Consider the following 22,982-nt stretch of genomic DNA (forward strand, 5'->3'; position numbering starts at 1 on the left):
AGAACCGGCTCTTACCTGGAGCCCGGCGGGTGCTGAGGCTGCCCCTGGACCGAGGGCTCCTCCCGCTCACTTGCCACTGTGGTCTCTCCTTGTGACCCGTTCACTGTGTCCACCTGGGAACCTGAGGCATGTGCCAGGCACTTGTTGGCAGAAGGGGCTTTGGGATCCTGCCTGTCAGAGGCGTCTTCTGAGGGCAGGCGGGACTGGGGGGCCAGCCGGGCCTCATCCAGTCTCTCGGGGCCCTTGTCACTGGCCTTGGCTAAGCCGGTGGGGTAAGAGGCACTGACGATGCTTCCAGGGCTGCACTTCTCCCGCAGACGCTCCACAGCGTCCTCCCTGCCGTCCCCGCAGCTCCCGCAGCACACGCAGGAATTGAGGAGGCAGGTGGTGGCCGCAGAGCTGAGTTTGTGGGGGCCACCGTCTGTCCCTTCGGCCACAGGCTCTGCTGCAGAAGTACCGCAGCCTGGGGCTTCCTGGGTGGCGCTGGCAGAGTCCAGGCAGGTGGGCGATTTGGGATTGAAGATGACCGTGGCCGAGAGCTTCATGCCCCCTGTCCGGTGGGCGATCATCTCGGCCGTCTCGGCACCATCCGCTCGCGCCTCCCAGCCGTCCCGGTGCAGCTGAGAGTCCAGGCAGGTGCAGGAGCCGGAGCCCGCCAGGCCGGCCACCCACGCCGCGCCGCCCACGACGTTGTTGTTGCTCACGTCCTCCTCCTTCTGTGTGGCACGTGCACCAAGCGCCGCCTCCCTGCCCTGCAGCCCCTGCCCTCTCTCCTGGGGGCCCGCATGGGGGCTGCCCGCCCACCCCAACGGGCCGCCCGGGGACTCTTCATGCACGTCGTCCATGAAGAACACCCGCTCCTCTTCGTCGCCACCCGACGGCAGCCGCACCCTGCCTGGAGACGCCTCCCCACGGGGGCTGCCCTCAGCCCCTGGCCTGTGCGCGGGGGACTGGCAGGCACTGGGCGGCGAGAGCAGGGACGACATCTCGTCCCCAGCCCTGTGGACCATGCGGCTGAGCTGCTCCAGCTCCTGGTCATCGTACTGCATGGAGCAGGCCAGCTCCGCCTCCGGGTCTGGGGCCTTGGCTGACAGCGGCTCCTCGGCGGGGAGGGGTGTGGGAAAGGCGGGTGCCAGGGCCGTGGGCACCTGTACGTCAGCCCGGAGGGGGAACTCCACCTCTTGGGAAATGCAGAGGTTCCGCTCCAGCGTGTGCAGCTCCTCCTCGGTCAGCGTCTGCAGCAAATCCCTGAGAGGTCAAGACAGAAAACAAGAGTGAGGGTCCAAAAGGCTACACCAGCCTCCCCGGCCAAGAGGGGACACAGTGCCCTGAAGCCTGCACCAGCAGAAACAAAACCAGGTGTTGAATGCTTGCGACCGAACTCCCACGGCACCAGGACGTTTCCTCCAGTACAACATGGGTCACAGCGTCCTGAGCAGCTTGGACCCATCCACGTGCCTCAGCTGACAGCTCTGCTCGCCCCAGGCCCTCACAAACACTAGGCCTCTAAATCGTCTCCTTCTGGTGGGTGTGCACGGTATCTCATTGTCGCTTTAAACTGCTTCAGCCTGATGACTAACAAGGCTGAACACCAGCCCCCCTCTCATCGGCCCTTAGGTGTCTTCTGTGCGAAGCGCCTACGCAAGTCCTTCGCCCGTTTTTAATCAGGTTGTCAGTCCTTCCTGACTGGTGGATGGGCACTCTTTGCATGCCTTGGATGGCACTCGTGGCTGCGTATGTCCCCACCTCTGTGGCCTGCCTTTTCATTCTCTTCATGGTGTCTTTTGATGGAATGAAGTTTTCAATTTTTAATAAAGTCCAATAAGTCACATTTTTTCTTTATGGCTAGTGCTTTTGTGTCCTGTTTAGGAAATGTTTGCCTACTCCAGAGTCACAAAATGTTCTCCTCAATGTTTTCCTCTAGAATCTTTATTGCTTTACTTTTCACATTTATGTCTGCACTCTATCTGGAGTAGACGTTTGTATATGATTGTGGTAGGGATCCAGATACCAATGAATACCCTGTGAGACACTTTTTTCTCCTACGGACATCTATCAACTCAGCCCGTTTACTGGGGAAAAAACCGTTCCCCACTGTTCTGCAGTGTCACACTGTCATGAACCAGGGGACCATACACGTCTGTTTCCTGACTTTCTCTTCCGCTGAGTGGGTAGAAAGCCACCCTTGCATACATCTGTCAGCATTATGATAGCTTCACAATGGAAAGTGTCGCCAGCTTTGCTCCTTGTTTACCAAGCGCACGTCACAGAAATGCACACATATATTCACCAAGAGGCAAACACAAGGCTGGTCACAGCCGCACTATTTGTGGAAACTACCCAAAGGCCATCAGTACTAGCATAAATAAATAATGTTCTGTTCCTTCTTCTTGGCTATTCCAGGTCCTTGCATTTCCATATGAATTTTAGAATCAGTCTGCCAATTCCTGCAAAGAAAAAGAAAAGAAAACGCCTTCTGGGATTTTGGTTGAGATGGCACCGCATTTAAAGATTACTGGAGAATAACTGATATCTTCACAGTATTAAATGTTCCATTTCCTGGATATGGAGTTGTTTTCTATTTATTTAGTCTTTTAAAATTTATGTCAATAACATTTTATAACTTTCAGTGGCAGCCTTAGACATCTTTGATTTAGGCTTAAGTATTTAAAATTTACTGATACTATAATAGAGGGTATTTTATTTTAATTTGGATTTGTTTATTGCTGGCATGTAGAAAGACCATTTATTTCTGTATGCTGATCTTTCATCCAGTGACCTCGTGAAATCTGCTTATTATATCTAATAGCTTAAAGATTTCTCTGGATTTCCTAGGTACTTGATCATATTATCTATATATAATGACAATTTTATTTCTTCCTTTCCAATCCTGTATAACTTTTGAATTTTCCTTTTATTCTTGCCGTATTGCACGGGCTAGACCACCCGTACAATGTTAAGTGGGAGTGGTGAGCAGCACACATCTTTATGTCATTCCCAGTCTCAGGGATATTTGTTGTAGCGTGCGCACACACGCACGCACGCACACAGGCGCACGCGCATGCACTCACACACACACAAACACATAAGCGCACGTGCACGCACACACACACATGAACGCACACGCACACAAACACACATGCACGCGTGCATGCACACGCATACACACACACACGTCTGTACCTGTATCTATCTATGTATCTTATCAGATTAGGAAATTTCCTTTATATTCTTAGTTTGCTAAGAGATGTTTTCATCATAAAATAGGTATTGAATTTTTTCAAATGCTTTTTCTATATCTTTCAAAATTACATAATTTTTCTCCCTCTTTTCAAAATGTGGCAAAACATTGTTTTGATTTTCAAATATCAAACCAATCTTGCACACCTGGAATAAGTTTCTCTTGGTCGTGATATATTATCCTATTTATATATGGTTGGATTTTATTTGCAAGTATCTTTTTAAGGGCATTTGCATCTATGTTCATGAAAGATTGTTCCTTATAACTGTTCCTTATAATATCCTGGTCAGGTTTTACTGTCAAGATTATACTCTCATAAAAAAAAAAGAGCTAGAAAATGTTATCTCTTTTTTTATTCTCTGAGTTTATACAAGAGTTGTGTTATTTCTTCCTGAAATGTTTAGAACACATAAGGGAAGCCAACTGTGCCTGAAATTTATTTTGTGGGAAAGTTTTTAAATAATGGATTCAATTTCCTTAATAGATATTGGACAAAAAGATTTTCTATTTCTTCTCTGTCAGCTTTGGTTAGTTGCTCTTTTGGGAAATTTATCCATTTCATTCAAATTATCAAGTGTATTGACATACAATTGCTCACAGTACCCTCTTACTATCACTTTGATGTCTATGAGGCCCGTAGTGATGTCCCTTTTCCATCATTATTGGTGATTTGTGTTTTATTTCTTTTCTTTTGGCGAGTCTTGCTATTTTATTTAATTAATTAATTAATTAATGTTATTAATCTTTTTAAAGAACCAACTTTTGGCTTTGATTTTTCCCTACCGTATATTTGTTTTCTATTTCACTTATGTCTGTTCTTTTTTTTTTTTTGTCTTTTGTCTTTTTTCCGTGTCCGGCAACGGATCGCAACCCTCAGTGTTGCCCCCGTACCGGACCGGGGACTGGCAACGGGATTGCAACCCTCGGTGTTGCTCCCGCGCCTCACTCAGCCAGTGAGCGGGAGCCGGTCCGTATGTGGGATCTGAACCCTCGGGCGGGAGCGCCGCCGCGCTTCCCAAGCGGCGCACTATCCAGTGCGCCACCGGGCCAGCCCCTTATGTCTGTTCTTATTTTTATTTCTTTCCTCCCCGTTTCTTGAGTTATGACAAACTTATATTCTAGTCTCTTTAGATAGAATTTTACATCACTAAGTTTCATCCTTTCTTCTGTTTTAATTTATAGCATTTAGTGATATAAATTTCCCTCAAATCACTGCTTAAGTTTCATCTTAAAATTTTTTAATATATCATATCTTCATTATCATACAGTTCAAATTTCCACTTACCACTTCTGTGACCAATGAATCACTTAGAAGTGTATTATTTAATTTTCATGTACTTGGGGATTTTTTCAATTTTTGTTTGTTTGCTTTGATATCTGGCTTAATTCCACTGTGGTCAGAGAGTATACTCTGAATAATTTCTGTCTTTTGAGGTTCATTGTGTGGCTTTTTTTATGGTCTAACATGTGATCAATCTTTAAAAATGGTCCATATGCATTTAAGAATGTGAATTCTGACAATTATTAGTACACTGTTGTCAATTACGTCAAGTTTCTTAGTTTCGCTATTCAGATTTCTTATATTCTCAAGGGCTTTTTCCTAATTCCATCAACTATAGAGAGATAAAGTCTCCTGCTGGTTTTGGATTTGTCTGGTCCACCTTGTATTTCTGTTATTTGCTTTATGTAAGTTTTAAAGCTGTGTTAGACGGCCCATCCATACAGATCTGGGATGGTGACATCTCCCTGTCGGACTGCCCTGTCATCAGTATGAAATATTTCTCTTTATCACTAGTAACGTTTCTTGCCGTAAGGTTTCCTTTGACATAAGTGCAGCTAATTTGACTTCCTTGATTGGTGTTTGCATGGTTTACACCGTCCCCTTTCAACATTTTTTATATCCTTATATCCGAATGTGTCTCTTGTCAGGCAAACACAACTGCTGTTGTTTTCACCAAGCCTGGTATTCTTAGTTCTATGCTTGGACTATGTAGTCCACTTGCATTTAATGTAATTACCGATATACTTGTGGGCTTTTTCCTATTTGGTCCATTTGTTTTATGTCCTTCTTTCCCTCCTTTCTTGCCTTATTTTGGATTTTTTTCCTTCTATGAATTTGCTGGTTATATATCTTCAATTATTATTTCAGTGTTATCCTAATATTATAGCAGGCATCCTTGATTTCAGTCTAATATAAATAACTTATTTTATCACTTCTCCAATCTGCTAGAACCTTGCAACTTAATTCCATTTACCCCCTTTCTGTCTTTTCTGCCACTTCTACCGTGAACTGTCGTGCTGTGTGTAAACTCCACAAGACACTACAATTATTGTTTTGTACAGTCAGTGTCCATTTACATTAACCCACATAATGTTCTTCACTCTCACTCGAATTTTCACATTTCCATCTGAGGTCACATTTCTTTCTGCTGAAGAACTCCAATTGGTTTTTTTTTGTGTGCAGGGGCTGCTGCTAACAAATTTCTTCGGCTTTGTGTTTCAGAATAATTCATTATTTCACCTACATTTTTTGAAGGATACTTGTGGTAGTTATAAAATTCTGGTTGGCAGCTCTTTTCTTTCAGCACTTTCAATATACATCATTTCATTACCTGCTGGCTTCCTTTGCTTTTGTGCTTTTTGAGAAGACATTTCTTATGTTCCTTTCAAAGCAGTGTGTCCTTTTCTCTTGCTGTTTTTCAGACCTTTTCATTGTGTTAGGCAATTTTACTATGATATGTCTAGATATGTTTTGTGTATCTTGCTTTCAGTTTTCTTGAGCCTGCTCAATCTGTCAATAGAGATTTTTCATCAGTTTTGGAAAATTCTTGGCCATTATTTCTCAGAATTCTCTCTATTTCTGGAACTCCAGTCACGTACGTTGGACCTTTCGGGTATGCTGCACGTCTCTTATGCTCTGTTCTGTTTTCTTGTTGTCACTTACTTCTTCGTTTTTCCCATTCTTTCCCCTCTCTGTGCTTCAGTGAGGGTCTCTTCTATTGAGCTGTCCTCAAGTTCACTACTTCTGTGTTCTGCTGGATCCAATCTGCTACTAAACCCATCTACTGTGTCCTTATTTTCAGATTGTGAATTTTCTTAGCTCTAGAAAATCATTTTTCTTTTTGTATAGATTCCAATTCTCTGTTTAAATTCTCCATCCTCTTATCTAATTCACCTCTTCTCTTTTCTTTAACATATTAATCATAACTGTGTTTGTGTCCTATGTTACTGTATTATCTGGAGCATCTGCAGTCTGCATCAGTTTTCTGTCTCTTCTCTTGACCGTTAATCACGTTTTCTTGCCTCTTTATATTTTTTAGCAATTTTGGATTATCTGACAGACATTGGGTAAGAAAGAATCATAGTGGTTACAGACGATGCTTTCTTCCTCCAGAGGGGACTGCCCTTGTCCTCTGTCAGGCAGGTGGTGTGACAGTCAGGTTATCGCATGCCGTTCAGAAGTCGGGCAGGTTGAGGATGGGCTGCAGCTTCAGTGTGGTTACTGCTGCTGTAAGCCTGGTGAGTCTCTATCTTCCTAGACCTTAAAGTCTGCAGGAGACCCTGTCTCCTGGCCTTCTAGGTGTCAACTCAACCTCTAGCCCCCTGCCCCATGGAGCTCCAAAATCTGGCAAGTGTCTTGTGTGGAGACTGGCAAGATGCTTGAGTCTCCTAAGTGCCCCAGAACTGCACTTAGCAATTAGAAGCTTACTTTTTCTTTTCCCCCCTGCCTCCCCAGAACCTGGCAGGTGTGCTGCTTGCATGCCCCCAAGTGTCCAATGGGTTCCACCAGCCCCAGTGATTAGGTTCTCTTTCCCCAGCAGAGACGCTTTGCCTGGGAAGACTAAGCTCTGGACAAGCCTGGAATCTTCAATTGCTTCCTGGGGGAAAAACAGCCAGAGGAGACTGTCAGCTCATCTCTGAAGGGCTCTCCCCTCTCCGGAATTCTGGTTCATCCGATCCTCCCTTCCATAGCTCAGTTAGCTTTAAGAATAAGATTTATCAAATATCCAGTTCTTGCGGCTGGAGAGCTAGCCTGCTGCCACCTGAGGCCCCCTGTCGGTCCCAAAGCAGAAGTCGTCCACGTTTTCTAAGCACACGTGGAGATGCCTAGTCATGTCTGCCCATATTCAAAAGCTCTCATTTATTACAATATCCACTCACAAAACTTCACCCTCTTCATCAATTATTTTACGATTGACTCCAGCTTCGTTTTTAAGCAGTCTGTTTAGATACCTCTTTCTGGCTTTCCCTTCCCAGGGTGACATACGATCCTGAGATGAAGGCTCTGGTTTCTGATGCTCTGTTTGTGAACACTGGACCACAGAGGACCACACAGTGACTGATAAGTCCTCAAGCCCTGTCCCTGGAGAAGCCCTGGGCTGCTCTGTAGATCCTCCCTGTTTTCCACCTGTGGGGAGCATGGCAGAGACTCCAAGGGGGTGATAGGCAGGGTAGCCTGGGGGCTGCACAACTGGGTCCTGCCACCCCAGGGCAGCGGCACAGTCAAATTCCATCTACACTGGCTTTGGGGATAATATGCCAAAAACGATATTGGATGGGGCCTGGGGATTTTAAATAGCTCATCCTTGATGGAAAAGGCTTGACTTCTTAGACACTACAGGAGCTGCTTGCCATGATCCCCATCCCCCCAGAAGCCGACACTCTGCCTCCAGACCCGCTCGCTCCATTGCCTGCACTGGCCAAGGTTCATGTGCCTCCGCCCACTCCCAGGCCCTGGCTCCCAGGCCCCTCCTGCAAGCTCCTGCCTGCTGGAGCTCCTGGGCCCCTGCTGCAAGCCCCCACCTGCTGGAGCACCGCGCTCCCGCCTGCTGGAGCTCCTGGGCCCCTGCTGCAAGCCCCCACCTGCTGGAGCACCGCGCTCCCGCCTGCTGGAGCTCCTGGGCCCCTGCTGCAAGTCCCCCCCTGCTGGAGCACCGCGCTCCCGCCTGCTGGAGCTCCTGGGCCCCTGCTGCAAGTCCCCCCCTGCTGGAGCACCGCGCTCCCGCCTGCTGGAGCTCCTGGGCCCCTGCTGCAAGTCCCCCCCTGCTGGAGCACCGCGCTCCCGCCTGCTGGAGCTCCTGGGCCCCTGCTGCAAGTCCCCACCTGCTGGAGCACCGCGCTCCCGCCTGCTGGAGCTCCTGGGCCCCTGCTACAAGCCCCCACCTGCTGGAGCACCGCGCTCCCACCTGCTGGAGCTCCTGGGCCCCTGCTGCAAGCCCCCTCCTGCTGGAGCTCCTGGGCCCCTGCTGCAAGCCCCCTCCTGCTGGAGCTCCTGGGCCCCTCCTGCAAGCCCCTGTATGCTGGAGCTCCCGGGCCCCTCCTGCATGCCCTGCCTGCTGGAGCACCGCGCTTCCGCCTGGCCTCAGCGTGACCAAGCTTCCCATTCATTTCTGTCTCCTCCTCAGGTCCTCCCATGGCTTCTGGGTCTGGGGTCACATCCCTGAAGAGCAACGGAGCACCCCCACCCGACTCCCCAAAGACCACCCCAAGGCCCCAGAGGTGAGGGGAAAGCCCACAGCTGCAGGGCTCACTTCTCCGGCTCTTCACAAGCAGGCTCCATGCTCTCTGGGTCCAGAAAGGAAGCCTGGTGCCAGGCTGGCCATGCCAGGCAGGCTTCTAAGGGGAAAGCCCCCCCCCCCAGCCTCCTCTTTCCCCTCCCTCCAACCCCCCACCTTATTTTCCGCAGCAACGTGTGGAAGGGCCGGAACAGCTCAGACATGTCTTCCACCTTGCGCTCCAAGTTCAGGGGTCCATCCGCGTAGACCACGAGGCCACTGCATTTGAGACACAAAAACCAGCGTGGTTAGGCCTGTGGTCCTTTGGACGAGCTCAGGACCTCCCAGCTTAGACCCACAAGGAGCCCGCATGTGGCTGGCCTGGCAGGAGCATTGCGCCCACACAGGCGTGGTCTCTCCTGTAGCCTCCTGGAGCTGAACGTTACAGACACTTAGAAAAAGCAATGAATGGGCCGGCCCGTGGCTCACTTGGGAGAGTGCGGTGCTGGTAACACCAAGGCCCCAGGTTTGGATCCCATATAGGGATGGCCGGTTCGCTCACTGGGTGAGCATGGTGCTGACAACACCAAGTCAAGGGTTAAGATCCCCTTACCAGTCGTCTTTTAAAAAAAAGAAAAAGAAAAAGCAATGAAAATTATTACCCAGACTTTATCATCTTTTAAAGTTGATTAGCTTGGGCTGAGCCCGTGGTGCACTTGGGAGAGTGCGGCGCTGGGAACGCAGCAGCGCTCCCGTCGCGGGTTTGGATCCTATATAGGGATGACCGGTGCGCTCACAGCGCTCACTGGCTGAGCACAGTGCGGCCGGTCTCAAAAAGGACAAAAAATAAATAAAAAAAATAAAGTTGATTAGCTTATGCTCATTGGAGGGATCATAATCATAAAAATAAATCTGTACACAGCAGTGTTGCAATCACATGAATGAAATTCGTTACCGAAATCGACCTCCTTGAAAATGGAAAAACTGGATTTTTGTTTAAATTTATCTGTGGAGGCTTTTGAGAATTAGACCCAGGCCGGCCCGGTGGCGCACTCGGTAGAGTGCGGTGCTTGGGAGCGCGGCGGTGCTTGGGAGTGTGGCGGCGCTCCCGCCGAGGGTTCAGATCCCATATAGAGACCGGTCCGCTCAGCATGGTGCGGGCGCGACACCGAGGGTTGCGGTCCCGTTGCCGGTCACGAAAAAAGACAAAAAGGAAAAAAAAAAAGAATTAGACCCAAAGCAAGACATACGCTGGGGTGAGAACTAGGTCCTGGGGAGCTCCCTCCCACCAGCCTGACCAATGCTCGTCACCCTTCAAAACAGAAAGTAGCCTCCTGCCTCCCCCAGCAGGACCCACCCTCTCCCAGTGCCCACTGCTCAAGAGGCACTGCCTCCCCAGAACCGGGGCCCGGTGCAGGAGGCTGGCTTTCCTCGTGGTTCCCATCCCAGCATTCAGCTCAACACCCACTGAAGGCCGACCCTGCTCAGAGGCCACCTCTGGGCGGCCCTCAGTTCCACAGGCAGCACCACATTCGACCCCCCAGCCCAGCTCCCAGCACCTCCATCACCCATGTCCAGACCCAGCTCCCCTTGAGAGCATCCATCCCCGGAGGTCCCTCCTCTGGTCGCCCCCTACTGGGTCTTTCAGGACCAGACAGCTTGGGTCTTGGCAAGTCTCAGGTGCCCAGCGGATGCCCACCCATACATGCAACACCTGTCCCCTTGCTTCCTCAACAGAGTGCAGACAATGGCCATGCAGGCTCATCTGCATGAAGTGTCACCTGCATGTCTCTCTCTGCAAATGTGACAGGGTCTCATGGCCAGGATAGGGGTCCAGTCATCATCATCTGTAATGGATTGAATTATGTTCCCCCAAAATTCACTGAAGCTTGAACTGTGTACCCCAAGTTTTATGTGTTAGAAACTTGGCCCCCACTGGACTGTTAAGAGGCTGGGAAATCCTATGATGGTCATTGAAAGGTGGAGCCTTGAAGAGGCGATTGGATTGTAGGACCGTGTGGTAGTGAATGGGTTAAAAATGGTGGTCAGGGGTGTGGTGCTGAGGGCTTTAAAAGGAGGGAGAGTCTGTCTGTCTGTCTCTTGCTCTCTCTGCTCCACCATCTTGCAGTGTGAATCCCCTGGGTCACTGTCACCACCACCAGATGTAGATGTGTTCCTTGGACTTTGGACTTCCCAGGCTCAGAAACTGTAAGCAATAAGTTTTTTTTTCTTTTTTTTTTTTTCTTTTTGTCTTTTTTTCGTGACTGGCAACAGACCGCAACCCTCAGTGTTGCCCCCGTACTGGACCGGGACTGGCAACGGGATCGCAACCCTCGGTGCTGCCCCCGCACCTCGCTCAGCCAGTGAGCGGCCGGTCTGTACGCGGGATCCGAACCCTCAGCAGGAGCGCCGCCACGCTTCCCAAGCGGCACACTGTAGCAGTGCACCACCGGGCCGGCCCCCATGGTTTTGTTTTCTTATAAATCACCCAGTCCCATGTATTTTATTATAAGCAACAGAAACGGACTAATACGCCATCCAACCTGGAGTCCCTGTGGTTCAGGAACAGTCTTTTCATCCAACACATCCAGTTCAGTGAGAAAAACTGAAAAACAGAATTGAATGAAGGGACTGTTTTTCCCTTTAAAAAGTTGAGTTTCATGTGCAAAAAGAAAGATTCAAAAGTCACAAGAAAAACATGGGCTATGCCACCTCTTGGGGTTTGACAGCCGTGACTGGTGGCCTATTGTGGCCACTCACACTGGGCCACAGGAGAGTCTGGGCTGTGATGAAGGTCTGTGTCCTGAGACAGCCATAGCCAGGCCTCTGTGCCATTTGCCATTTGGTCTGTTTTCTAGATCTTACATGAGATGACAGTTCTGATTAAATGAACAGAATTCAAGGGACAATTTCCCAAGATAGAACCTTAACTTCACAGATAAACCAGGAGGTCTCAGGACAAAGGCTGAGTGAGAACAGACAGACAAGCAGGGGGGTTCACGTGAACCCCTGCCCTGGCTTCCTGGCAATCTCGACTTCCAGAACGCAGCCGGGCAGGTGCCCGACTCTGGCGGCCCCTCCGAAGGGAAGCCTCCCGTAACCCTGGGCAGAGCTCCCCTGACTCTGCGCTTGGGATTCAGCCTGCAATGACCAGTTCACCCGGTGTCTGCCCGACTGGGCACCTCACTCCCCGCCCACACCTGGCAGTGGCAATGCCCAGGGGAGGACACTGCTGCCTCATCAGTGCAGCGAGAAGGGGCTCGCCTGGTCGCATGGCCTGGCACGGTGCTGAGATGAGACCCACCCTGTGAGCAGGGCCTGTTGGCCTGGGGCCGTAGAAAAGAACCCATTAATTATGAGGGCTCAGTGCACAGACCACCAAGTCTGCCATGCCCAGCCCCTCCCATGAGCAGTTGGGGGACCTGACAATGTCCTCTTGGCTGTGTCCTAGTGTCCAACGGTGTTGTCTGTTCCCACGTGCTGGAGCACTCCAGGCACCATGTGCTCTTTGCTGGCTGAGCCCTCCTGCTCAGCAGCTCTGGGAAGTGCATGGACCACCTGGCAAGGGCAGAGAAGGCACATGGGACAGCCAGGCTGTGTCCGTACAGATCTGGCATCCCTGTGGACAATGGTGAAGTTGGTCTCCAGTCCCAGTGCTTCATGTCCCAGCAAGCACACAGCAAATGTCCATACAGCAGGGGCAAGGGGTGGGGGGATGCAGAGTGGACCCTGGATGGCAGCCTCTGCACTGGGCTCAGCACTTGCAGGAATCCAGCAGAGAACCAGGGGGCAGCTGCAGAATGAGGCCCAGGAATGAGCCACTGAAGGAAACAGCTGGGTCTGCAGTGGCTGCTGCCAGTGGCTACTGCCTGACAGGTCTGGGAGACCCAGGCATTGCCCCAGCACAGGCCACACAGGCCCATGTCTGTGCCATCGCCAAAGTGGGCAAGGCAGCACCGCAGCTGAGCCTGGCAGGCAGGTGCCAGATCCTGAGGCATGGGCACGGGCGGGGCTTGTGGACGGCACCGTGAGGGCCTGGCCCAGGTCCAGCCCAGGCGAGCAGGTGAGAGGACACCCAACATCGGGGGACGCCAGGGGACCCCACTGGAAGGGCAGGTGGCCAGCCTTTTTTCTTTTTTTTAAAAGTTGAGATGAAGTTCACATAACATACTACTAAGCATTTTAAAGTGTACAGTTCCGTGGCATTTATCGCAGTCACAATGATGGGCAACTATCCCCTCTTTTTTTCAAAACCTTTTTTTTTTTTTTTTCCTTTTTGTCATGTCCGGCAACGGATCACAACCCTCAGTGTCGCGCCCGTACCGGACCGGGACCGGCAACGGGATCACAACCCTCAGTGTCGCGCCCGCACCTCACTCAGCCAGTGAGCGGGAACCGGTCTGCATGTGGGATCCGAACCCTCGGTGGGAGCACCACCGCGCTCCCAAGCGGCGCACTGTAGCAGTGCGCCACCGGGCCGGCCCTTTTTCAAAACCTTTTTATCGTCAAAGAAAAACACCGTCTAAGTAATCACCCCCCACGTCCCCACCCCCATCCCTGGCAGCCTCTAATCTACTCTCTGTCTCTGGATTTGCCTGTTCTGTACATTCGACATAAGCCTACATGACCTTTTGACTGGCTTCTTTACTTGACATCATGTTATCAAGGACCGTCCACATTGCAGCACATGTCAGTGCTTCGTTCCTTTGCATGGCTGAATAATATTCCATTGCATGTACGAGGGTACTTCAAAAAGGTCATCATCCTTCACTTCTATTTTTCCATGAACTTTCTGAAGCACCCTCATGTATACACAATGCCTTTACCCGTTCACCCGTTGGTGGACATCTGGGCTGCTTCCGCCTTCCGGCTGTCAGGAGTGATGCTGCTATAAACACTCACGCGTGAGTTTCAGTGTGGACGTTCCCATTGTCCTTGGTACGTGCCTAGGAGGGTACATGATGTTACCCGGGATACTTGCTATTACCACGTGGACCGTGTAGTTCTATGTTTAACTGTTTAAGGAACCACCAAACTGTTTTCCGTAGCAGCCACGTCGTTTTACACTCCCACCAGCAGTGTGCAAAGTTCCTACTTCTCCACGTCCTCGCCAACGCTTACTCCTCTCAGTTTTTTTTTAATGGCCAGACAGTCCAGAACCCTTGACACTGGTGTTATCAGCACCGCACTCTCTCAAGTGAGCCAACTGGCCAGCCCTCTTTTCAGTTTTCTTTAATTACAGCCATGCTGGTAGGTGTGAAGTGAGACCTCATAGAGGTTTCATTTTGCATTTCCTTAATGACCAATGATGTTGAACATCTTCTCATGTGCTTCTTGGCCATTTGTTTCTATCTTCTTTGGAGAAATATCTATTAAAGTCTTCGCCCACGCTATCAGTCAAACACGTCCCCTAGAAGTTCATGTGTTGGAAACTTGATCCCCCTTGTAACAGCATTAAGAAGGTGGGAAATCCAACTATGATATTTGAAAGGAGGGCCCTTGAGAGGTGCCTGGATTGCGCGGACCACACCCTCGTGAATGGATTAACCCTTCATGGAGTAACAAGTCATCTTGGGCGCGGACTTGGCAGCTCTTTAAGGAGCACATGAAAGAGCTCTTGCCATTCTTAACATGTGACACCCTGGCCACCAGGGGACCCCGGAGAGAGTTCCCACCCAGAAAACCCTCACCAGATGTGTCCTTGGACCATGGACTTCCCAGACTCCAAAACTATAAGAAATAAATTTTGTTTCTTTATAAATTACCCAGTTTCAGGTATTCGTAATAAGCAACAGAAATGGACTAATACAGCCCAGTTTTGACCTGGATTGTCTCTCTGTAGTTGTGTTGTAAGGATTCTTTCTATATTCTGGGATCTAAACCTTTATCAGATAAATGATTTGCAAATATTTTCTCCCATTCTGTGGGTTGTCTTTTCACTTTCTTGATAATGTCCTTTGATGCACCAAAGTTTTTAATTTTGATGAAATTTAGTTTATCTACTCTTTTCTTTTCTTGCTAGTGCTTTTGGTGCTAAATCTAAGAGTCTACTGCCAAATCTGAGAACATGAAGATTTACCCCCTGTATTAGTTAGGATTCTCCAGAAAATAGAATGAGAGAAAGAGAGACTTATTTTAAGGAACTGGTTCATGCAATTGTGGAGGCGGGTAAGTGCACAATCTGCAGGGCAGGCCAGCAGGCTGGTGGCCCGGGCAGGGGTGGGGGGATTGCTGACACTGCAGCTCAAGTCTGAAGGTGGTCTGGAGTAGAATTCTCTCCTACTTGTGGGATCTCAGTCTATTTTCTCTTAAGGACTTCAACCTATTGGATGAGGCCTGCCCACATTATGTAAGGTAATCTGCTGTACTCAAAGTGTACCGATTTAAACATTAATCTCATCTTTAAAATACTACACAGTAGCATCCAGACTGGCATTTGACCAAATACCTGGGTACCGTGGTTTAGCCAAGTTGACACACAAAATTAACCGTCACAGGGTCCAACTTCGTTCTCTTGCATGCGGCTATCCCAGCAACATTTGTTGAAGAGATGGCTCTTTCCTCATTAAATGGTCTTGGCACCCTTGTTAAAGATCAAGTGGCCAAGATGTTTGAGCTTATTTCTGGCCTCTCAGTTCTACTCCATTGGCCTGCACATCTGTCCTTATACCAATACCACACTGTTTTGACTTGTAGTAAGTTTGGAAATCAGGATGTGTGAGTGCTCCAAATTCTCTTTCTCTTTTGATATTGTTTTGGCTATTTAGGGCCCATTGCAGTTCCATACAAATTTGAGGAACAGCTTTTCCATTTCTAGAAAAGTTTTGATAGGGATTAGTATTGCCATCCTAAATATATTAAGTCTAGGGCCGGCCCGGTGGCGCACTGGAGAGTGTGCCGCTTGGGAGCGCGGCGGCGCTCCCGCCGAGGGTTTGGATCCCATGTGGAGACCGGTTCCCGCTCACTGGCTGAGCGCGGTGCGGGCGCAACACCGAGGGGTGCGATCCCGTTGCCGGTCCCTGATACGGGCGCGACACCGAGGGTTGCGATCCCGTTGCCGGTCCCTGATACGGGCGCGACACCGAGGGTTGCGATCCCGTTGCCGGTCCCTGATACGGGCGCGACACCGAGGGTTGCGATCCCGTTACCGGTCAGTAAAAAAGACAAAAAGGAAAAAATAAATAAATAAATATATTAAGTCTTCGCCCGGTGGCGCACTGGAGAGTGTGCCGCTGGGGAGCGCGGCGGCGCTCCCGCCGAGGGTTTGGATCCCATGTGGAGACCGGTTCCCGCTCACTGGCTGAGCGCGGTGCGGGCGCAACACCGAGGGGTGCGATCCCGTTGCCGGTCCCTGATACGGGCGCGACACCGAGGGTTGCGATCCCGTTACCGGTCAGTAAAAAAGACAAAAAGGAAAAAATAAATAAATAAATATATTAAGTCTTCCAATCCATGAACATGGGATGTCTTTCCATTTAATTAGGTCCTTTTTAATCTTATTTTAGCAATGTTTTGTATTTTTCAGTATCCATGTCTTTCACCTCCTTGGTTAAATTTATTCCTAGATATTTTATTCTTTTGAATGTTATTGCACATCTCTTATAAAATAACATTTAATTATATGCAATGGAATATTACTCAGCCTTAAACAGGAAGAAAATTTGGACACATACTGCAACTTGGATCAATCATGAAAACATTATACTAAGCGAAATAAGCCAGTCACAAAATAACAAATACTGTATGATTCTACTTATATGAGGTCTCTAGAGTTTTCAAAATCATAGCGACAGAAAGTAGAATGGTGGTTGCCAGGGGCTGGGGGGATGAGGGAACAGGGAGTTAAGGTTTAATGGGGTAGAGTTTCAGTTTGTGAAGACAGAAAAGTTCTGAAGATGGATGGAGGCGATGGCTGCCCAACAGTGTGAATGTACTTAATGCCACTGAACTGTACTCTCAGAAAAGGTTCAAATGGTAAATTTTATGTTATGTATATTTTACCACAATAAAAAAAGAACATTTAGTGCTTTGGTCTCTGTTTACAAAAGTTTTGCGTATCATTTTTATAACTAAAAAAATCTGCTCTGACTAGGTAAGCTAAATTCTAGTACCTTGGGATATCTGAAATAAGTCAGTAGTTACATCCCATGTCCTGGAAAACATTATTATCATAAAGCTATTTTAACTAAGAAGTAGATGTTCTGTCACCAGGAGAGTAACAAAATAACCAAGAATGCTTCTTGTAACCCTTACGTACATGCAGATCCCTATGCATAGGATGTAACCCAGTAACAATTCATAATCAGTAGGGCACGTACAACCAATAGAAAAACTGATGTAATGATAAAGGGGGGGCTGTCCTCTTCTCTCTCTACTTTATCTTCCCCCTTTCTTCTGATTATGAAATGCTAAGCTCTGCTGGTTCCCTTCAAAGCACATATCTTGGAGCAACCTGACCTGTGTGTCTCCCCAGTTGCAATCATCATATTGGCTCAATAAATCTTACGCTTTACATGCTTGGCCTCAGTTTCTTTTAGTTCAACAATGTTAAGAAATTTTGTAAAGTAGAGATACCATTTGGGGGCCGGGCCGGCCTGGTGGCGCACTGCTACAGTGCACCGCTTGGGAGCGCGGCGGTGCTCCCGCCGAGGGTTCGGATCCCACATACAGACCGGTTCCCGCTCGCTGGCTGAGCGAGGTGTGGGCGCAGCACCGGGGGTTGCGATCCGTTGCCGGACACAAAAAAAGACAAAAAGGAAAAAAAAAGAGATACCATTTGGTAACAACATCTTGTACCCAACATTAATACACTGAGGATGTTTTTGCACGGCATTAGGGAGTTTTCTCCACCATTATTTAAACGCCTGGAGCATCATTTTTAATCAATCCCTTCATTCTGGATATCCACACACACACCCTCAATTTATTATGACTACAAGTAATACTTCCGGGATAGACTTTGCAAATACATAGTTGTGCCCTGTCAGATCAGTGCAACAAAATTCTGCAAAAGTCCACTGTGCTCCCCATGCCAGGCACTGGGGCACATGAGTGAATAAAGGAGGTGACCCTCGCTGCCCTCCCGGTGATTCAGCATTGTGGGGAAGATACAGAAACAATGCAAATCCCATGTATATGAGTAACCCAAACAGGCAAATCCACAGAAACAAAATGGATTAGTGGTTCCCTGGGCTGGGGATGGGGTGAGGGAGTATAGGGGTGGAGGTGACTGGTAATAGGTAAGGGGTATCCTTGTAGGGTGATAAAAATGTTCTGAAATTAGGAGTGACTGTGGTTACACAACTGTGAATGCACCAAAAACCACTGAATTGTACACTTTAGAAGGGGGAGTCCTGTGGTAGTGAATTATATCTCAATAACGTTGATAAAAAATAAATAACACAAAGTATGTAAATTATGCAGAGTGTGAGAGGTAATGAGCAGCTGGGCGTGGAGGGGGCGTGGTGGAGGGGACACTGGAGTGGAAATTGGGGGAGGCAAGGGCATGGGTGGGTGCTGTGGAAAATACCAAGACAAAACAGCAGTGAGGCTGCTGGGGTACGGGGGCCACTGGCAAGGTGACCGCCTTCTGCTTTAAAAAGACCATCCATGGAACACAGGTAGGTGAGGGGCTCGTCTGGGGAGGGTAGGAGCCTGTGGGCCCATGTGGAAGCATCCTGGCAGGAGGGTAAGAGAGGAAGGAGGGGCTGCCCACCCTGCCCGGGACTGAGTGGCAGGGTCTCGCTCCACACACGTCTGGGAAGCGCTCCATGCCCAAAGCAGAGCTGCAGGGATGAGCACACAGAAGGAGGAGCGAGTGTAGACAGGGCTGAGGAGCCTCCAGTGGAGCCGCCAGGGCTGTGCTGATGGGGACAGTCAGACCAGGACACTGGGAAGTGACCACTGGGTCTAGAGGTTTTGTTTCTTTATTCCTTTAAAGGAATTGGTTTAAGATAAATCCTTAAAAGTAAAACCAGTTTGTGAGAGTCAGAACTTTGAGGAGATTCACCTTCTCCCCAGGACACGTCCGCACCAGCAGCAAGGACTGTTCTTCAGAGGGGGTCCCCTGCCCCCACCCCCAGCAGCTCAGAGCACGTCCCCACAGGGCTGACCCCAACCTCTTTAGTCCTCACGGGCCCATTCCCAAGGCCAAACCCCTGCCAGCCCACAGTGGCCTCCTCCGGAACCCTCTCGGGACCTACCCTGCCCTGCCGACCTTTTAGGCCTCAGTTTACCACCACCTCCCCCTGCAGCAGGCCTCCCCTGCTGGCCACAGTTGAGCGTTTCTGCTTTCTGTTGTCACAGAGGAAGAGCAGGCTCTGGACCCTCCAGCTGGACTTGGTTCCTCCACCTTGAGCAGAGCCTCCACCTCCGGGAGCCCCTCAGCCATGATGGGCCGTGGAAGAGGATTTCTCAGAGGGTAGAGCTACTGCATGAAGACTCAGAAGGGGGTGGGGGCCTGGGCGCAGCCAGTGCTTGGTAAACGTCCCATCATTGTCTAGAACACTGTATTTACTGGGTGGGAAGGGGCGGGAGCTCTGGGGAGCACAAGAGTAAAGGGGAGGGGGCGGCAGAGAAGCTCCATCCCCAGCTCTGCCACCCCTCCCTCTCTGCTCTGAGTGCCACATGGGGTCCCAAGACACCCACATCACAGACACAGGATTCTGCGAGGGTGTGGTCCCAGGAATGCTGGCCACCGGAGCCACTGCGGCTACCAGGGTGAATCACCCTGTCCTCGCTCCAGCCCTGGCGCTGCCTGTGCCCCTTTGCATGTGCTGCCTGCCTGCCCCGAGTACCCCCAGCCCACGGTCCATTGCCTGCCCACCCCACACTCCGGCTTCAGGAGCTTTGCTCCGGGCCAGCTGCCTTGGGAGCCTCTCCATGGAGCCTCCAGCTCCTGTCCACCCCAGGGGGGTCCCTGCATGGTGCCCCCACCCCCAGTATCCAGAATACGCCACAGCAACTGCTCTCCTGTCCACCCTCCTGTCCATCTCCCTCACGGCATCGCAGTGTCCCTAGGACAAGCAGGAGGGCAGGTACTCAGTAGTCACTCCATACATGCTCGCTGAGTGCACACAGGAAGGAGAGTCCTGGGCGCTGCCCCGGGCAGCTGTGGCCTCCGCCCATCTGGCCCTGAGTGGCCACTGTGGACCAGGAGGAGAGAGAGAGGGAGGTGGGCTGCAGGTCCTCAGGGACCGGAGGGCAGCCCAGAGCGGGCAGCTTTAGGATCTGCTCACAGCTGGGCTCTCACCCGCTCCTTCCCAGGGGAGGATTTTGACTACAGGCTGGCGCACCTCACGACTGCTCAGACCCACAGCCTGGCTCTGAGATGAGAGAGCTGCTTCTGGGGCGACCCTCTCAGCTGCCCCATGCGCCTGCTCCCCGCACCTGGGCTTCAGCTCCTGCACCCGCTCTCCCTGCCTCCTCCCTACGCTCTGAGCCACCCATCATCTCCTCGAGGTCCCCCGGGCCCTCTCCAGGCCCTCCCTCCAGCCCGAGCCCGAGGGACCCCACACCGCTGCCTCCAGGAGAGGACCACCCGGGACAAAGCCCCTGCCCACCAGGCCCCTGGCCGCCACTCTGTCTCCCAGGACGAGGACCCCCAGGTGGGCTGTTCACCCAGACAGGACAGAAGGAGGGGCAAAAGCTCAGACGCCAGCAGGCCGAGCAAGAGTGAGGTCAGCCAGTGGCAAAAGTGACACTGGTCAGGGAGGAGTAGCCATGGCCCTGCGGCCACCTGTGCTTGGCACCGCGGCGACACAGAGGCGGATGCAGAGCTGAACGAGCACAGCAACAGACTCGAGGGTGACAATCCAGGAACACTGTGCGTGGGGCCTTCGTCACCTCTTATTTTTAAAATGTTTGCTGCTAAGAGAGGCCTGGTATTCCCTGGAGCCTCTGAACAGGTTCCCTCTGTCCCCGCGGGCTCTGTGGCACCCAAGAGCACCTGCAGGAGCACCGTGCACACCCACTGGCACGCGGGGCTCTGTGGAGCCTCCAGAGGAACTGTGGTTCCGTGCAGGGATGCGGCGCCAACTGCACTCCCAGGCACTTGTGAGGGGGATTTTTAAAAGGGCAGGGTTTTTGTGTTTCCAAAGGCACCGTCCGAACCTCAAAGCTGCAGTGTCACTAGGAGGAAGGCCTAGCTCTTCAAGGAAAGGCTCAGTCCCCGCCCGGCTGGCAGAAATAGGGCTCTGACCCAAAGGAGCTCTGCTGCTTGATTTTTTAAACAAAGAAAAGGGGTAAGGGCCCAAAGGCTCAGTTCTTTCTTCCAGATGAGCGTGGCCACGGAGAGATGTTTGCTGGGAAGGAGACAACGTAACAGAACCTGTGGCCCGGCCAAGGAGGGGCTTTGTGTGGTGGGGGCGCCTCCGCCTGAGGACACTTCACTCCAAGGCACTTTCCCACCGGCCTCTGGGGACACCCCATCCTCCAACTCCTGCGCCTTCAGACAGAGTGAAATCCCCAAATTCTAACAATAAAGTAGAGTCCCAAGTGTCGCCTCCCTGGTGTGATAGAACCCAGTCCCACTTTTTCTGGTTGGCTGACCTTGTAAAAGAAGGAACCTGTGAGAAAAGAGGGAAAATAACAGAAGGAGCAGGGCCCGGGGCACTGAGCTGCTAGAGGGGGCTCTGGAAAAGCCAGACAGCATCCAAAGACCTCCCTGGACACCTCCCTGAGAGGGCAGCCCTGAGGACACAGGGGAGCGCATGACCCAGACCAGGGCAGGGTCTGGATTCAAGCCCCAGCACCACATCCTTCTGCACACGGCACCCGACCTGTCCCTGCCATCGAGGGAGGCACCTCTGTCCTCTGCAGGCCCTGGAAGCTGGGCCTGTCCTGCCACACCCCACTTCCCACGAGAGAGGGCCTGTGCTCGCCCTAGCACACTGTTGCGTGTGCCTGTGCTCCGGGTTCCCCTCCAGGCCCTCGCGGGTCCTCTCCACGGCCTGAGCCTGGACTGGTCCTGAGCTGTGGCCACCCCACGCTCCCCTGGCCCCCTCACTGATGTCTACATCATCAATGGGCATCTGTCCCGAGGACTCCCTGCTCCTGACTCTCTGAGCAGCTCCCCACCTGCACGCCAGCTGCTCACTGGGCCACCTTCCCTGCTACAAGCCCGATGTGCCCCTCCATAGAGCTCTCCATGGCCCCGTCACTCCTCCCCCCTCCAGGACCGCCCACCTGGCAGGGGGCAGGAGAGTCCCCGTCTGGAGTCAGGGTGTGGCTGAGCAGCAGTGCACCAAGCCCGGAACACCCAGACTCTGACCTTGGCCCTGTGAAGCTCAGATGCTCAGCAAGTAGCCACATGCTTCCTGCCTCAGTGTACTTAGGACCTAAAATTCCATGTGCTACTGTGACATCTTTGAGCCTTACAGGACCCCAAAGGCCCACCTGTGAGCTCCCTGCTCCCTGACGTGCCCTCACCCAGCGGGAAAGGCTCCCTACCAGGGATTCCCAGTCAGCCAGACCACCTGCCCCCACCTGGTCTTCCACTGCATGGGCGTCCCCCCTATGCCCCAGCACCAGCCCTCAAAATTATCCAAACAAGCCAATCACCACCTCCCGGGGGAACCAGGGGGCACCTGGTCCTCTTGTTCCACAAAGTCTTCCTCTCATGGCCCTTGCATGGTCCCTCTGTGCCTGACTGCACCCCCTGTGGCCCTGAGTGACATGCAGTGTCCACCTCCCCTGGGCCGTGAGCATCTGTGTCTAGTCAGTGGCTGTCGATGCCCCCTGTCCAGTGTTGGGGCAGTTGTTTAGGCATCTTGAACTGTTTAGGGTGGTGGGTCCCTCCCTCACCAACGAGGTAAACAGGAGGCACTTAGAACACTTGGCTCCTCATCTGCCCAGGGACGACAGCAGGCCTGCCTGGGGGCTACCCGGGGCAGCTGAGCGGCCACCCATCAGGGGTGTAAGCACCACTTACCAACAGCCACAGGAGCCTGGCACCACCAGATGTGACAACACTACAGGTTTCTGTTAAATGACCATCTGGGCAGGAGGGCACTCACCACACGATGGCCAGCCTTGGAATAGTGAACATGAGGGCCGGCTCGTAGTCGTCAATCATGTCCTGGGTCAGGTACCCGAAGACCAGGGCCCTGGACGAAGGGAGAGAGAATGAGCAGGAGTGGGGCTGGCTGTCACATCTGCAGGACAGGCCCAGGAGGGGGACCTGCATGCTTAATCCTCGCCTGCATCCAGCTCAGCAGACAGGGTGGGGAGGTGGGGAGGTGGGGAGG

The 22,982-nt window shown here is 51.4% G+C and overlaps 1 protein-coding gene across 2 annotated transcripts in view; it reads right to left on the reverse strand.

Annotated features, from left to right (window-relative positions):
* Nucleotides 1–22,982, reverse strand: part of ZFYVE28 (zinc finger, FYVE domain containing 28) — a 60,808-nt gene that overhangs the window by 32,516 nt on the left and 5,310 nt on the right. Inside the window, exons 4-6 of one of the 2 annotated variants that reach the window (XM_008567803.1) lie at nucleotides 22,752–22,841; nucleotides 8,914–9,015; nucleotides 16–1,248 (exon numbers count right to left, since the gene is read on the reverse strand). In XM_008567803.1, coding sequence (XP_008566025.1) covers nucleotides 16–1,248; nucleotides 8,914–9,015; nucleotides 22,752–22,841 — 1,425 coding nt within the window. The remainder of the gene's footprint in view (nucleotides 1–15; nucleotides 1,249–8,913; nucleotides 9,016–22,751; nucleotides 22,842–22,982) is intronic. The other variant, XM_008567804.1, reaches the window with a different exon arrangement.

This window comes from Galeopterus variegatus, unplaced genomic scaffold, assembly GCF_000696425.1.
Source record: "Galeopterus variegatus unplaced genomic scaffold, G_variegatus-3.0.2 Scaffold347, whole genome shotgun sequence".
Taxonomy (NCBI): Eukaryota; Metazoa; Chordata; class Mammalia; order Dermoptera; family Cynocephalidae; genus Galeopterus; species Galeopterus variegatus.